Source organism: Sminthopsis crassicaudata, chromosome 2, assembly GCF_048593235.1.
Source record: "Sminthopsis crassicaudata isolate SCR6 chromosome 2, ASM4859323v1, whole genome shotgun sequence".
Classification (NCBI taxonomy): domain Eukaryota; kingdom Metazoa; phylum Chordata; class Mammalia; order Dasyuromorphia; family Dasyuridae; genus Sminthopsis; species Sminthopsis crassicaudata.
In genome coordinates this window covers 625,685,073-625,699,733 of record NC_133618.1, presented here as the reverse complement: position 1 = coordinate 625,699,733, position 14,661 = coordinate 625,685,073, and the positions used below count along the sequence as shown (strand labels likewise).

General features: G+C 35.2%; 1 protein-coding gene across 13 annotated transcripts in view; it reads left to right on the top strand.

Annotated features, from left to right (window-relative positions):
- The window catches only part of MARCHF8 (membrane associated ring-CH-type finger 8), a 110,714-nt gene that overhangs the window by 40,734 nt on the left and 55,319 nt on the right, over positions 1-14,661 (top strand). Inside the window, exon 1 of one of the 13 annotated variants that reach the window (XM_074296351.1) lies at positions 9,039-9,288. The exons of the other annotated variants lie outside the window; for them this stretch is intronic. Coding sequence (XP_074152452.1) covers positions 9,277-9,288 — 12 coding nt within the window. The 5' untranslated portion in view covers positions 9,039-9,276. Of the gene's footprint in view, positions 1-9,038; positions 9,289-14,661 lie in introns of those variants that run through there. 13 annotated transcript variants of the gene reach the window in all.

Sequence of the window (14,661 nt, the reverse complement as noted above, 5' to 3'; positions counted from 1 at the left end):
TGTACATTGGCTCCAATTTTAGGCTTCTTTCCATTATGGCTATTATCCTTGTTACTGATACCCCACTGAAACCAGGATCCTTCAAAAAAACTTTATTCCATTATTTTGATGGGTATTGCCTTGATATTAAAGATGTAGGTATCTACCTCTATTTGCATTTTACATGGATTAAAAATGGGAAAAATTTGCAATGTCATTGCTCTTGTAAAATTGATAAAAATCAAGCTATACATATATATATATATATATATATATATATATGCCACTTGTAGTTTTAAAGGAAAATAAATATAGCAGGCTGCTGTTGCTCTGTTCTCATTCTTCTCCTGGAATTTGCAGAAGTAATTATTATTCCGATGAAGAGTACTGTTTTCATTTTATTAAACAAAGAGAAGGTAACTGAAATTGGGTCTAGAAATCATGTCTCTTAAAAATACTTGAAAAGACATGAGGGTGTTTAGCTTGAAGCAAAGAAGACTAAGTCAAGTCGTGAGTCATTTTTCAGTCTTTGAAAGTTTATCATGTTAAATGATACATTTCATCTCAAAAGTAAAATTACTGTATTCAGATCATCTCTCATAAGAGAGCACTTTTTTTTTTTTTTTTTTTTTTTTGCTGAGGCAGTTGGGGTTAAGTGACTTGCCCAGGATCACAGAGCCAGGAAGTGTTGAAAGCTTATATTCTTATGTGCAGTTCTGGAAGGCAGAATTTGCACTGATGATTGGGAATTAGAAATAGGATTTTGAATCCTATAATGAATAACTTTAAAAAAATTAGTTGGCCAATATTAGAATGGGATGCCACTTTTATTTATTCTTTCTGAAAATGTTCAGTTGAACATAGTAACAATAAGATTATGTGATGATCAACTATGATGGACTTGGCTCTTCTTAACAATTTGGTGATTCAAGACAATTCCAATAGACTTGGGATGGAAAATGCTATCCTCATCCAGAGAAAGAGAGCTGTGGAGACTGAATACACATCAAAGCATAGTATTTTTACTTTTTGTTTGTTTTTTCTTTCTCATGGTTTTTCCTCTTTTGGTCTGATTTTTCTTGCATAATATGACACATATGGAAATATATTTAAAAGAATTGCAGATATTTAAACTATAGCTGTTTACTTGTTATCTTAGAGGAGAGGGGAAATAAGAGAGGGAGGAAAAAAAAACTTGGAACACAAAGTCTTACAAAAATGAACGTTGAAAACTGTCTTTACGTGTATTTGAAAAATAAAATACTATTGAAAATTTTAAAAAAGAAAATATTTAGAAAATAGATGACCGTTTCCCAGGACTATTGATTGTTAGGTAGGTGGTAGAATGTTAGATGCAAATCTGTAAAAATAAAGTTTTCCTTCTTTGTATATTTTTAAAAAGTACTTTAATGCTTTAGCTTCTCTGGAGCTGAGAGAAAACAATCTTCAAATTATACCTACTTTTTATCTGACTATGTAGACATCACACCTTTGATTTTGCATTAGAACTCTTTTTTTTCCCTTCTCTTTCTCTCTCTTCAGTTCAAGACTATTTTGTCTTTGCTATAATGGTATGTTTTTTAGACTTTATGATTGAAATCATTGAGGAATATCATGCTTTATTTGGTATATCATAAGATAAGCTTGGCAGAAGGTGCTGCACAACTCAACTGAAATAGAGAGAAGAGGTCTGGACCAGTCCTGACTTGATACAGTGAAATAGAGTGACATTTTTTGTAGCAAAGAAGCAGAAATAAAGTAGCTGCTCATCAATTAGGAATGGCAAAAGAAATCACAATATGCTGATATAATGCAATATTACTGTGCTATGTTTCTCAATCATGTTCAACTCTTTGACCCCATTTGACGTTTTCTTGGTAAAGACACTGGGATGGTTTGCCATTTCCCTCTCTAGCTTATTTTGCTTATGAGGAAACTGAGGCAAAGAGAAGTAAGTGAATTGTTCTGGATCACACAGCTAGTAAGGGTCTGAGGTCATATTTGAACTCAGTAAGATGACACTTTCTGACTAGAGGCCCTGTGCTCTATCCACTATGGTGTCACCTTGCTGCCCCTTTACTGTGTAATACACAGTGCATAATGAGGGTAGAAAGTTTTATAACAGGGGTTCTTATTGGGTCCATGAACTGAAAACCAATGTACATGATGAGTACATCAGTGTAAATGAAAGATAACAAAACAATGGGAACCCAACCCAACCCAACACTTGACCTTAAGGAGAGCTATGTGAAGATACCTCTTTCATAGAAGTGACAAAAAATGTCAGCCTGGGCTTGAAGGAGTTAGGAGGAAGGATACAAAAGGAATAAAAAAAAAATGTAAAAACAAAAGATATCAATACAATTTTATTTAAAAATAGTAAAATAGGAGTGTGATTGAAAGTTAATTTATTTTTGTCGTAAATCCCTCCATCGCCACATATGTCAAACTGTCTAGAAATTATCTTAAGCAACTAGGAAGTTACTCAGTGGTTCAAGCATTAGTCTCTTGAACTTTTTAAGTTTGGAGGATTATTTCCTTGACATTGTAACCTGTACAGCAGGAACCTTCCAGCTTTCTTAGGTCATGTGTTCCAAGTTGCTTGATATGCTACTGTTGCCATATTAATTATAGATTCTGCTCCTACCTCATGATGAGAATATGGTGATAAAGTCTGGCTGAAGAAAATACTTTGATATCTGAGTGTGGTTGATATAAGATTGGGTATCTCGGGGAAATATCTGGAATTAGATCAGACAGGGATCAGATAGAAAAGCAATTGAAAGTCAGAATAGACAATATAGAGACAATATGGTATGCCAAGTTCAGAGTGGATTTAAGGAATAGGATGAATACATGTATTTGGAACAAAGCAGGTAAATAAAAATGCCAGAGATCAAGGGTCTCGGGTTTAGCAGGTCCAAGTATTATTATTTTTTAAATCAACACTATCAAAGAGAAATAGCAAAATGAGCTTTTTTCTTAGGGAAGAAAGAGGTTTTTGAGATCTGTTTTCTTTTACGTTTCTTGTTGTATCTTGTGGATTATAAGATGCCAGATGTATACAGTAATCACATCTTGAGTATCAGAGATATTTTTGGGACAGGGCAGTTGTTGCAAGTATCATCATACTTACTGAAATTGTTGACAAATAAATTTCTGTGTTTCTTAATTTCATCACTATGCTTGCTTGTTATTTGTGTTGGCCACCAAAATACTGGCCCATTATCTAAGTCATTTGATTTTAGAATAGGAACAGGGCTTAGTGTCTTGAGAGAAACTGTGGGAGGTATGTGATACAGAAATGAGCCTCATCATGGGAATGTGGGGCTTTACTTTCCCTTGCCAGCTAGACCAGCTTCCCTTCGCCTTTCTTCACCAAATTTCATCTTCTGTATTGAGTCATTAAGACTAGATGATTCCCTATTTTATGATTCCAAAATAAGTAATTTTATAATAAGAATGAAAATGGTATTCAGAAACCAAAAAGACTAAGTCCCAAGGAAAGAATTGAACAAATATGAATGTCGGGGTAAGAAACAAAAGTGAATAGCAACAGGAGGAAAAAAAATTATTTAAATTATTTTTTTTAATTAGGAAATTTTTAAAATTGCAAAAGTAATGTTATGTAATAACTTTAAATAAAATAGATCTATGAGTAACTTATGCAGATTTCTGTCAGCAATTATGATTGAAATTGAATAAAGTGTCACTATTCTCTAATTGACACTTCATATTGTCGGGAATATTATTTAATAGAAAGATAAAAAAAACTTTGCTCATTGTATCAGTTTTAATTATAATTATGTATGTTGGAGAGGAATGTTTTTCTAGATTAGACAGGAGATAATGAGGGAACTAAAATAATTTCTTAAAAATGTAGAGAAGAATGTGAATTTAGCTATACATTTTAAAATTTTTCCTCGTAAGATGGTTTTGTTTCTTAAATTAACTATAAATTCTAAAAATCATCTCTTCCTGATATCATTATAGAGAAAGTCATGTAGTATTATTGTATTCTCATTGCATTGCTCTTCTGAACAGAAAAACCTTTAATTAAATGCATTTTATTTAAAATGTAAAATGTTTGTGACAATGTAATTTGATTCATAATTATCTGGCTTTCTAAAAGAAAGGAAATAAAGTTACCAGAGGGGCAACCATGTTTATGTGGGATTTTCCTTCCTTTAAGTGGTTTCATGTTAATTTCTTTTACTTTTTAAATGATGTGAATAGTAGTGAATGGCCCCAGTTAAGAAGAGATAAGTTAGAAATCCTGACACTTAAGCTCAAGCATTGGCTTTGCCATTAACTTCTTTTTTTTTTAACGTTGGAAAAATCAATTTCTCTTTTTAAGCTTCAATTCCCTTATCAATAAAATGAGGAATCGATGAGATAAGATCTCTGGAGCCTTTCATTTCTTAACTTTCTTTGGTTCTAGGATAGTGGTAGCAATGATGATGCTTGTCTATCCATAAGCAATTTCTTCTTTTTTGCCTCTCAGCTTGGAGGCTACATTGAGTGCACAATTTATCTGCAAACATAAAATCATGCACCAGCACTCCTTCCACTTTAGTTTTGACTCATAGCCTTTTCAAGTTGAAGAATTTATTTTTCAGTGCTGCAGTAGCTGAGTGATTCTGCGTTTGTTCTCATTGAAGGCATTTGACTACATGGTTAAAAGCATCATGCTAAAAAGCATGGAAAAGTAAGCACATAGCCTTGTTTCCCTCCATTGGGGATTAGAAAAACTGGAGAACATTGCCCATTGTCCAGAACCCAGGCAAACATGCCATCATAAAATTGACATACTATGCTAATGAATTTCTCTGGGGTAACTGAATTTTGACATAATTTTCCAGAAGCCCTTTCTTCCCAGATAGCCGAAAAATTTCTAGTAGAAATTATAGTTATTAGAAAGGACAAACTTTGATCGGATTTTCAACAATTGCTAATGTGCCTTGTTAACTCCAAAAACCACTTTTTAAAAAACTTAAGCAGTTTTTTGTTAAACTCACGCTGGATAGAGCAGCAACACCCTTTTAGTCACTTAGGTCCAACTCCCAGTTATCATACTTACTTGCTTCTAAAAGCTCCTTTTTCTTGTCTCCTCACATCCATTTCTTCTCCACTCACACACCCACCATGTCTTAGCTCAGGCTTTTTTAGCCCCTTGAGTAGTTTCTGAATTCAGGACCCTGTCTCAAATCTCTCCCCATTACATTTCATCTGCCATACAGCTGTCAAAATTTTTTTAAAGCACATATTTCACCATGTGTCTCCCCTGCATGGAAGGGAAGACGGAAACATTTTTTTAAGCTCCTTTTACATATCAGAGGCTGTGATAAGCATTTTACAAAAATCATGTCTTTTCATCCTCATAACAACTCTGAGAAGTAGGTATTAGTTATCTCCATTTTACAACTAAGGAAAATGAGACAAGCAAAAATTTGGTGCTTTTTTAGTATCACAGAGCTATTATTGTAATGCTGGAGAAACTGAGGCAAGATAGAGATTAGAGAGTATTTAATATTTTATTTGAAAGGGAGAGATTTACTGGGACCAAATGGATCCATGGTTTGGTCCCAGGGCTGAATGAGATTATAGTTCCTAGAATCCAACAAACAATGTGAGTTCTTAATGACATACATACACATGACTCGGACCCGAGGTAGACTGAAACAGAGGCGGAGTCAGGGTGTTGAAAGTGGGAACACAGGACTAACTGACAAGGTGAGGGGAGGCATGAGGGATATCTGATCATTGGGATTACAGAATGAGGAGAGGCACCCAACATTCTGATGATGCCTAAGATAGAAGGTCTTTCTCCTTATCTGGATCATCATGATTAGGAGGGAGAGGTGGTTGAACAGAACAATTATAAACGGAGGCAGAACAATTCGGGAAACTGAGTCAGGATAATAAAAGAGAAATTGTGGCATAATATGTTTCTGAAGTCAGATTTGAATTCAGATCTTTCTGACATCAGGCCAAAGCCACTAGCTGCCTGGAGAGTAATGGTGCAGCTATGAGCCTGAAGTGATCCTGGACAAGTCACTTCATTGAACTGTTTGCCTCAGTTTCCTCATAGGTAAATTGAGCTGGAAAAGGAAGTGGCAAAACCATTCACTTCATCTTTGCCAAGAAAACCCCACATGGGGTCATGCCAGGATTGAAAGGACTGAGTAACAACAATAACAAGCTACCTGTGGCTCTCAATAACATCTTAGGGTTACATATAGACTTTTCTATTTGACCTTAAATCCCTTTTAGTCAGAATCCATCTACTGTTCAAGATTATGATGTTAGTAACTTAGAAATCCTTTGGAATTCTCTACAATCTACCAAAATTGGCTTGATTGCCAGTCCTGCCAGTTCTTGCACAACAATCTCCTACCTCCATCCCTGTGCCTAAACTGTCCCCCAGTGCCTCAGGGCACTCCCAGCTCCTCCATCTCAGAACCTGCAGTTTGCTTAAAGCTTAGTTCCAAGGTCACCCTCTTTCTTGAGAACTTTTTGATTTCAGCTTCTCGAACCTCCTTCAAAGCTACTTTGTCATTATTCTTAGAGACTACTAGAGACACAATGGACAGAATTCTGGGTCTGGAGGTCTAGGATTCAAGTTCAGATATGACCTCATACACTTATATATGGGAAGGGTCGGGTGCAAGACCCCCTTCCCAATCCAATTAAGTAATTGGTGACATCATCAGGTACAAGGAAAACATTTATCCTTGCAGGGAGAGGCCCAAACACACACCTGCAAGCCATCCCAACTCCCGCCATGTGCTCCTAGAACCTGACCTGCTTCTGCCTCATCCAGGGTTTAAAAGCAAAAGAATCAAGCCTTTTCATTGGATAGACTAACAGGATGTAACCATCCTTGATCAATGATCTCTAATGCTGGCTGCCTCCCACAGGTCAAGTCACTTCCTGGACCTTCCTGCATCTCAGATTCAAAGTTCATTAATCCAGAGAGTAAATGACCTCCCCAAGTCTCAGTTCTGGAAACGTGGAACATGTGGCTCATTACTGAGAAATAATTTATCTAATCATAATGAGGGAAAGGAAAGGGGGAACCCCATTTCTCGGCGCATAATCCCATGAGGCGCAGTATCCCCTGTAAAATGAATTTGCAGGCTCGAAAACCTAGATTGATAAATAAAAGACTTATTGTAGGAATTTGGAAGTAAAGGTTAGTTAGACACCAGGGCCAAAGGTGGCCGTTGGTGGGCAGGGACCCTTACATGGCTGGAAGGATACCAAATGTTGGCTGGGAGGGCTCCTGCATAGAGGGCGTTCCAGCTCACCTCTTTTATACCCAAAAGATGATGGGCGGTACCCAGTTCTGGCGGGCTTTTCAGTTAGCCCAGATCAGGTGAGGGCTGGGGGAAGCTGAGCTGAGGGGGGGGGAGGGGCTGGAGCTGGGACCGGATATTCAAAGGGTACCTTTGACCAGAATTTGTGAATCAAGGTCAGTCATGGGTTGGGCAATTAGGAATCTTAAAGGGACCCCAACCCTCATCAATCACTCCCATTCATTTAGGAGACTTATGATCCTGTGCAAGTCATTTAGCCTCTGGCTGCCTCAGTTTCCTCAGTTTCCTCATTAATACTTACTCGGTTCCCAGTTACACCCAGCAAAAGAATTCTGGGAGATGACTATGAACCACGACATAGAATTCCCAGTCTCCCTATTTTTGTCTGCCTGCATTTTTTATTTCCGTCACAGGCTAATTGTACACTATTTCAAAGCCCGATTCTTTTTGCACAGCAAAATAACTGTTTGGACATGTATACATATATTGTATTTAATTTATACTTTAACATATGTAACATATATTGGTCAACCTGCCACCTGGGGGAGGGAGGGGGAAGGAAGGGAAAAATTAGAACAAAAGGCTTGACCATTGTCAATGCTTTAAAATTACCCATGCATATATCTTGTAAATAAAAAGCTATAATTAAAAAAAAAAAAAAAAAAAATATATATATATATATATATATATATATATATATATATATATATATATATATATATATATATATATATATATATATATATATATATATATATATATATATATATATACTTGGTTCCCCCTTTCCCTGTTGATATACATTTTGTTTTGTTTTCTTTCCCAGAACATGTAAACACCTTTAAACCCCCAGATCCTAACACGGTGCCAGGCATAGCATAGGGATCTTATAAATGTTTATTGAGCAACTTATCGACTACATTTTAACCAGTGAAATGAATCTAACTAACTGTCAAGGAGGGGTGATCTTTACTTAATAGATGAGAATAATTTATAATCAACTTCTCCTTATAAAGCAACAGGTGACTTGCACAGATAGCATTTAGAACATAGTGAAAGTCTTGCCCAAAATAAGATCCAGAAAACCCAAAGTGGAGCCAAACACTTTTTTCTAACTGGGGAAATCGCAGATAATCCTTTTTGAAACGCACACTCTCCTGCCCTTGACTCATTGTGAATTTAGGGCAAGTTGGGACTTTAGAGGTTATAGAGTTAATCAGCTGCGGGACTGGGAGAGATGTAGTGACCTGTAGTGACCCGCAGGTAATCAGTGACTAAGCCAGGTGATCGTGGGGGGGGAGAGGAGGAGGAGAGGGGAAGCGTTTCCCCACTCTCCTAGATACATTTCAGTGATTTGCATACTATGTACTAGTCTGTGGCCATTAAGTGCAGTTTTTGCTTCATTAATAACCTGCTAAGTGGCTTGGTAACAAATACTCTGTTCCTGGCAATATGTCTGTAGTTAAACATTTACTTTTCTATGTGTATGTTGTTGTTGATTTTTTTTTTAAACTCCTAAACTATTACGTATAAATCCGTAGATAAACCATCTACTTCCGGAGAAAAAAGACCTCTTGTGGAGTCTATATTCCCTGCCATCCTAGAGCGACCTGCCAATTCCCTTTCTTTTTTAGTAAACTGAGTTTAGGATCTTTATTTTGCAGATTGCTTTGGGGGGGGGGGGGGGAATTTGTGGAAGAAAAAAAAACAACTCGCTGCCGGGAATGGCTTTGCATAAATTATTCATTCGCTCTCTCTTTCATTGAAATCAGCTGGAGGAAGTAGTTAGTCCAGTTTGATCACACTGATGGTGTACTTAAGGGCTTGAACAAGCCCCAGCAAGTGTAGTCCCCGCTCTCTTCGTCTGCAGGCAAACGTAGGCCATTCAGCAGCTGTGTAAGCTCAGCTATCACCCCTTTAGTCTGGATCGTAGGAGACATGCTACGTGAAAGATACACAGAGCCATTTGTGCTGGAAAATGAAGCTTCAGGTAGGAGAAGGCCTGAACCACTGACTTGGTTTATCATTTACTTAGGGATGACTTGTCAAATAAATAGGTATGGAACGGCCCACTGCCTCTAGGGCCCACATTAAGATTCACTGTGGAAGAATCACGTTAGTTTCATTTCATTTCCATTATGGACTTTGTTTCTATTTGGGGAAAAAAATAGCTGACAGAGCCTTTTTTTTTTTTTTTTTTTTTTTTGTTCAAAATACTTAGGGCAATAACCATGTTATAAATGACTCTGCTTTTCTCCTTAATAGACTTGCCTTCTGTTCTAAAGAGCATTGTGCCTGAGATCAGCATTTTGAAAAACGGGGATTTTTGCTAAGAGAAAAATGATTCAGTTCATGCACGTGAACACAGCTGTAGACTTGATTACTGCAACTTAGGCAGTATTCCTGTTTTAATAATAGTTTTATAATAAATGATTTAATAGTAGGTTTCAGACCCTACTTAAATACTTGTGACTATATAGTATTCATTTGATGGAGATATTTTAGATTCAGAAAAATGAGAGATTTTTCAAGGAAGGAACCAAAGAGTCTTTGTTCTGTTATATTATTTACAGCACTGTGAGATAGTTTTTTATTTTTGCTGAGTACTGATATTTAATTTCCTTTGTCAGGATTGTTCTAACAGTTGCCATTGGCTTTCTCTGCCTGATTTATCCTGCTTGTACTATAAAATACTCCAGAGCTATTGGAAGCCAGGAAATAAAAATGAGAGTATGCAGACTATGGACCAAATAGAATGGGCATAAACAAACAAACAAAAAATCATTACATTATTTATAATATTAAAAAGCCTAGTACTTACTAAATACTACTTATGTAAAATTCAGTTATCTAGATTGAAGTCTAGAGGTAAATAATCTTATGCCATCTTCTGCTTTATAGTATAAATGAATTTTTATAGTCTTTCTTCAGACTATTTGATTATAAAAATATAATTTTATCTATGTAAGGTAGCATATTTTTAAGTTATAGTAATTTATTATGTAAGCCTATCAATATATGCTATTATATTTATGTTTCATATAACTCGCAGGCTTGTGATCATCCATTCATTACCTAGGAACATAATAGTTGAAATTAGTAGCTTCTGTTTACTTTATTAAATGGAGATTTTTCAGTTGAAGTTCATTTTTTAAATCGATACTGAACATAAAATATTGTTAATTTAGAAAAAACTTATTTCATAGTCATAAAATGAAAGCTAGTATACAAATGAGAATGCATTTGAAAAAAGCATTCATAAGTATTTTTACTAAGAATGCCATGATTACAGGCCAACCATTCAATTAAAATTTTAAAAATATTTTATATGAATAGCCTGAGTCAAAAAGGTTAGGAATTAGCACCCACTCATGATTTCTGGCCTAAATTTAAGAATGCTGTGTGTGAATGGGCTTTACAGTTAGTTTTGATAAAGAGTGCTTTGTTCCTTCACTTTCCCTTCTTTAGTTGCCAATATTTTGGTTTGTCTTACTTTGAGGTTAAATATTAAGTAGATAAATATATCAAAAACAATAAGAAAAATTAAGTGTTTTGTACCTGATGTTGTTAATGGGTTACATTAATATAAAATGATTGGTTCTAACATTAGGTGAAATGATAATCTCTGTTAGATCATCTAGATTATGGATGATTGATTGGAAGGGGGTTTCCTAATATTAAGGTAAGAGTTGGTCATAATATAGTAACAAAGTTCCTGAGAAGCAACATTGGTTCATCCAATAGCATTTGAGGATATTTGTCATCCACGTTGATAGTGTATAGAGTTCGGTGGATCTATTTTACATTACTCAGCAGAAATGATGTTGGTCCAACTGATAAAAAGGCTATTTAAAAAAAAATTTCTGACAGCCTCTGGCTTTTTTGTGTTTTGTTTGTTATTGTTATTGGGTTTTTTGACAGAACACTCTCTATTTCAGCTTAAAATGGAATAAGATGTCTAAATGTTATATCACATTTAAAACCAACATTTGACATTTTAGTACAAAAAAAGTTTTTATACTTTGGAGGATATTCTTTTAATTGATTCCTTCCAAACTAGTAAACTTTTTTCTTAATTTTTTTTAATCATAGTATTGGGATGTATGTATATGGAGAGGAGTATGGGGAAGTGATTATGTCTTAATTTTTCAGATCAGACTCTTTATAACATATAAACTGATTTTCTTTTCTCTTGGATAAGCCATTGGGTTTTTTTAAGGAGAGGTTCGGAAACCTTTCCAAATTAAAGGCTTGAATCCTTGCAAATAAGTGGTAATGTAATTAATTAAAACAATTTTTATTGTTTCAAAGAAACTTATTTTTTTTTACATTTATATTCAAATCAATTAGGATCAATTGAGAAAATATTTGTAAAGGCCTAGCACAGTGCTGGGCACATAAAAATCACTTTTAAAAAATGCTTATTCCCTTACCTTTCTTACCTTTTTCATAATAAAAATTTCAAAGTACTCTTCCTTCCTAGTTGTATTTATTCTTTTAGAATAGATTAAAAGGCAAGATTAAGATTATTGACATTGATAGTGTTCTGCCACAGTTCCCTTTTATTGTCCTTACTCAGTTTCCTAATTTCCCCTGACTCGGTTTTCCTGAATTGTTCTGCTCAGTCCTCCAACACCCACTCTCCCTCCTAATTATCATGATCCTGCAACACCAACTCTCTCTCATCATGATCCAGAGAAGGAGAAAGACCTATCTTAGACATCATGATTCCATCCTTTCCCTACTTATCAGAATATCCAATGCCTCCCCCAACCCTGTCAGAACCAGATTGATAGTCCCTTCCTGCTCTTAGTGCTCTGAATCCACCCTGCCTCCTTTACCCGCTGGTAGCTTGGAGCCACTCATTTGTATATACACTTTATGGGAAGCATACTTTAGCTGCTGGATGCTTTGAATATCAGCCCTGGGGGCAACATGCCCCCAGCACACTCTCCCTTTCAAATAAAATATTAAAAACTCTAATCTCTATCTTGCCTCAGTTTCCCCAGCATTACAATATTAACAAAACTCAACAAGATGTGTTTTCATTCTCCAACCTTATAACAGGACACCAGTATGAACTAATGGGTAAAAACCACACACTTGACTAGGAATGAAGAAATAAAAGCATAAAATGTTAAAATGGGAAGGAAGGAGTTGTCTAATATAGAAATCAGAAGGAAAGGATTTCGAACTGATGATCAAAATAAAATTTAAAAATAAAAAAGATCAAGCCATACAAAAAAGGAATTTTTTTAAACAAAATAAATAAAATACAATAGGAAAATAAAAAGTAAGAAAAAACTTTAAATGTTATAAAACAAAAATGAAAACACGATCTTGTCCTCCAGGAGCTTACAGTCTTGTAATGAAGTGATGAGACATGCAGCCTAATAATAATAATAATAATGTAAATTGTACTATGCCATTTGAACAAGAGATGTCCAAATAGAACAGGATGAAATATTGAAGACAAAAATCACTTAAAAATTAATGGATTTAGCTAAAACTTAGTGGAAAAGAAGGCTGGTATTGACTTTAAAATTCCAGAAAGGTGAAATAGGGAAATCATTTAAGATGATCATCAAGTGCACTTGAGATGTCAGGGTTGTTGGAACAATAGCAGGAACATGGAGAAAGAGGTAGGATTAAGTCAAGAAAAGTAAAAGGAGTAAAAAAAGAATGAAGACTTTGTAGCAGAGAACATATGAAAAACAACAAAACACTTCAGAGTCTAACTTTGGAATCATTGTTCATGATTTCTAGATTTTTCTAGACTGCTATAATCTCAATTGAACTTGGTTGAGAAATATTTTCTGCAAGGGGCAAGAGTAAAAAAGAATGAAGACTTTGACAGAGAGCATGTAGAAAACAACAAAACATTTCAGAATAAAATATTGAGAAATATTTTTTGCAAGGGGCAAGTTAGCTTTCCTGAGTGTTCTTTGCCATATTGCTTTTACTGTGTATGTAAACTTTTTAAAAGTGGTATTGATAATCTTTTGTTTTTATTTCACCTTCTAAATGTCTTTCCTGCCTCTTTTCTTCCCAGGGAGCCATTTAATTTTCTTTGCATAATTACAATTTGTTTTCCAAAATGGCTAGATCATTTCATGACTCAACCAATACTGTATGCTTCTCCCAACACTACACATTGTCATGTTTGCCAGCTTGATGATTATGAGGTGAAAAATCTCACAGGGGGCTGGTTTTTCACTTTTGTTGTTAGTGATTTGGAACAGGATTTTATATACTTTGATATAATTGTTAATCAGTTCCAATTCTCTTGAGAACTAGCCACTGATGACATCCATTGGAGAATGCCTTTTGTTCTTAAATGTGCAGAATCTCCTTTCTGTCAACATTTTAGGAGACTTGAGACAAATAGAACCCTTCTCATTAAATAGAGATTACTGTACTTAAAGGAAGGGGGAGAATTATTAATGAACAGTAAGAAGTATGGTATTAATGAACAGTAACAATTTGGAGTTGTAAGACCTGGTTCAAACCATAATTTGACCAGTTACTTCTGCAGCCTTGTACATACGACTTTGCCTATCTGAGACTCGGTTTCTTCATGGGGAAAATGAAAGGGTTGATTAAGGTCCAAATCCTACAATTCTGAAGGGCAATGACTAATTTAAGATAATCTAGTACAAACTCTAGTACAAACTCCACATTTTCTCAACTGAATTCCCCCCAAATACTCTTTTATGGATTCTTAGTGTTCCTAACTGGTGTCTTGACCCGAAGTTGGGAACTAATATTCTATATATCATGATTCTTTTTTGAGAATTTGGTTTTCTTTCCTTGACAGTTGAGAAATTAACTGTATCTCTTAGATCTAGACCAGAATGATCAAATCCTATTTTAGCAGAAATGGCTCTGTGTCCTTGCTTTCCTTTTTAAAAGGGGAAAAATGTATTTAAACTCTCAAAAGAAAAGCAAACCAAAATCATTCTGACTTAATTATTTAGATAACATTTTCTTTAGAAATATAGTCTAAAATAATGGAAAACACCTCTGCAGTTGGCATGATGGCTTTGGTACAGGTCCAGGTTCTGCCATGTTCTAGCTATGAGAATTGCAGTGAATGATGACAGCATATTGACTCTGTCTCTTTCCTTTAAACAAAATAATTTATATGCTCTGTAACCATAAAATATATATGTGAGCTAGTATTATGTTAATATTGTTGTGCCACAGTTCTTTTATTGTCCTGACTCGGTTTCCCTAAATTGGTCCTGCCTCAGTTCTGAGGTCTGATTCCCTCCTCTTTCCCCCCCAAAGTTATGTCCAGTGTTAATGAGAATGAGTAACATATAAAACAGGATTGTTCTTATTCCTTATCAATAAAACAAAG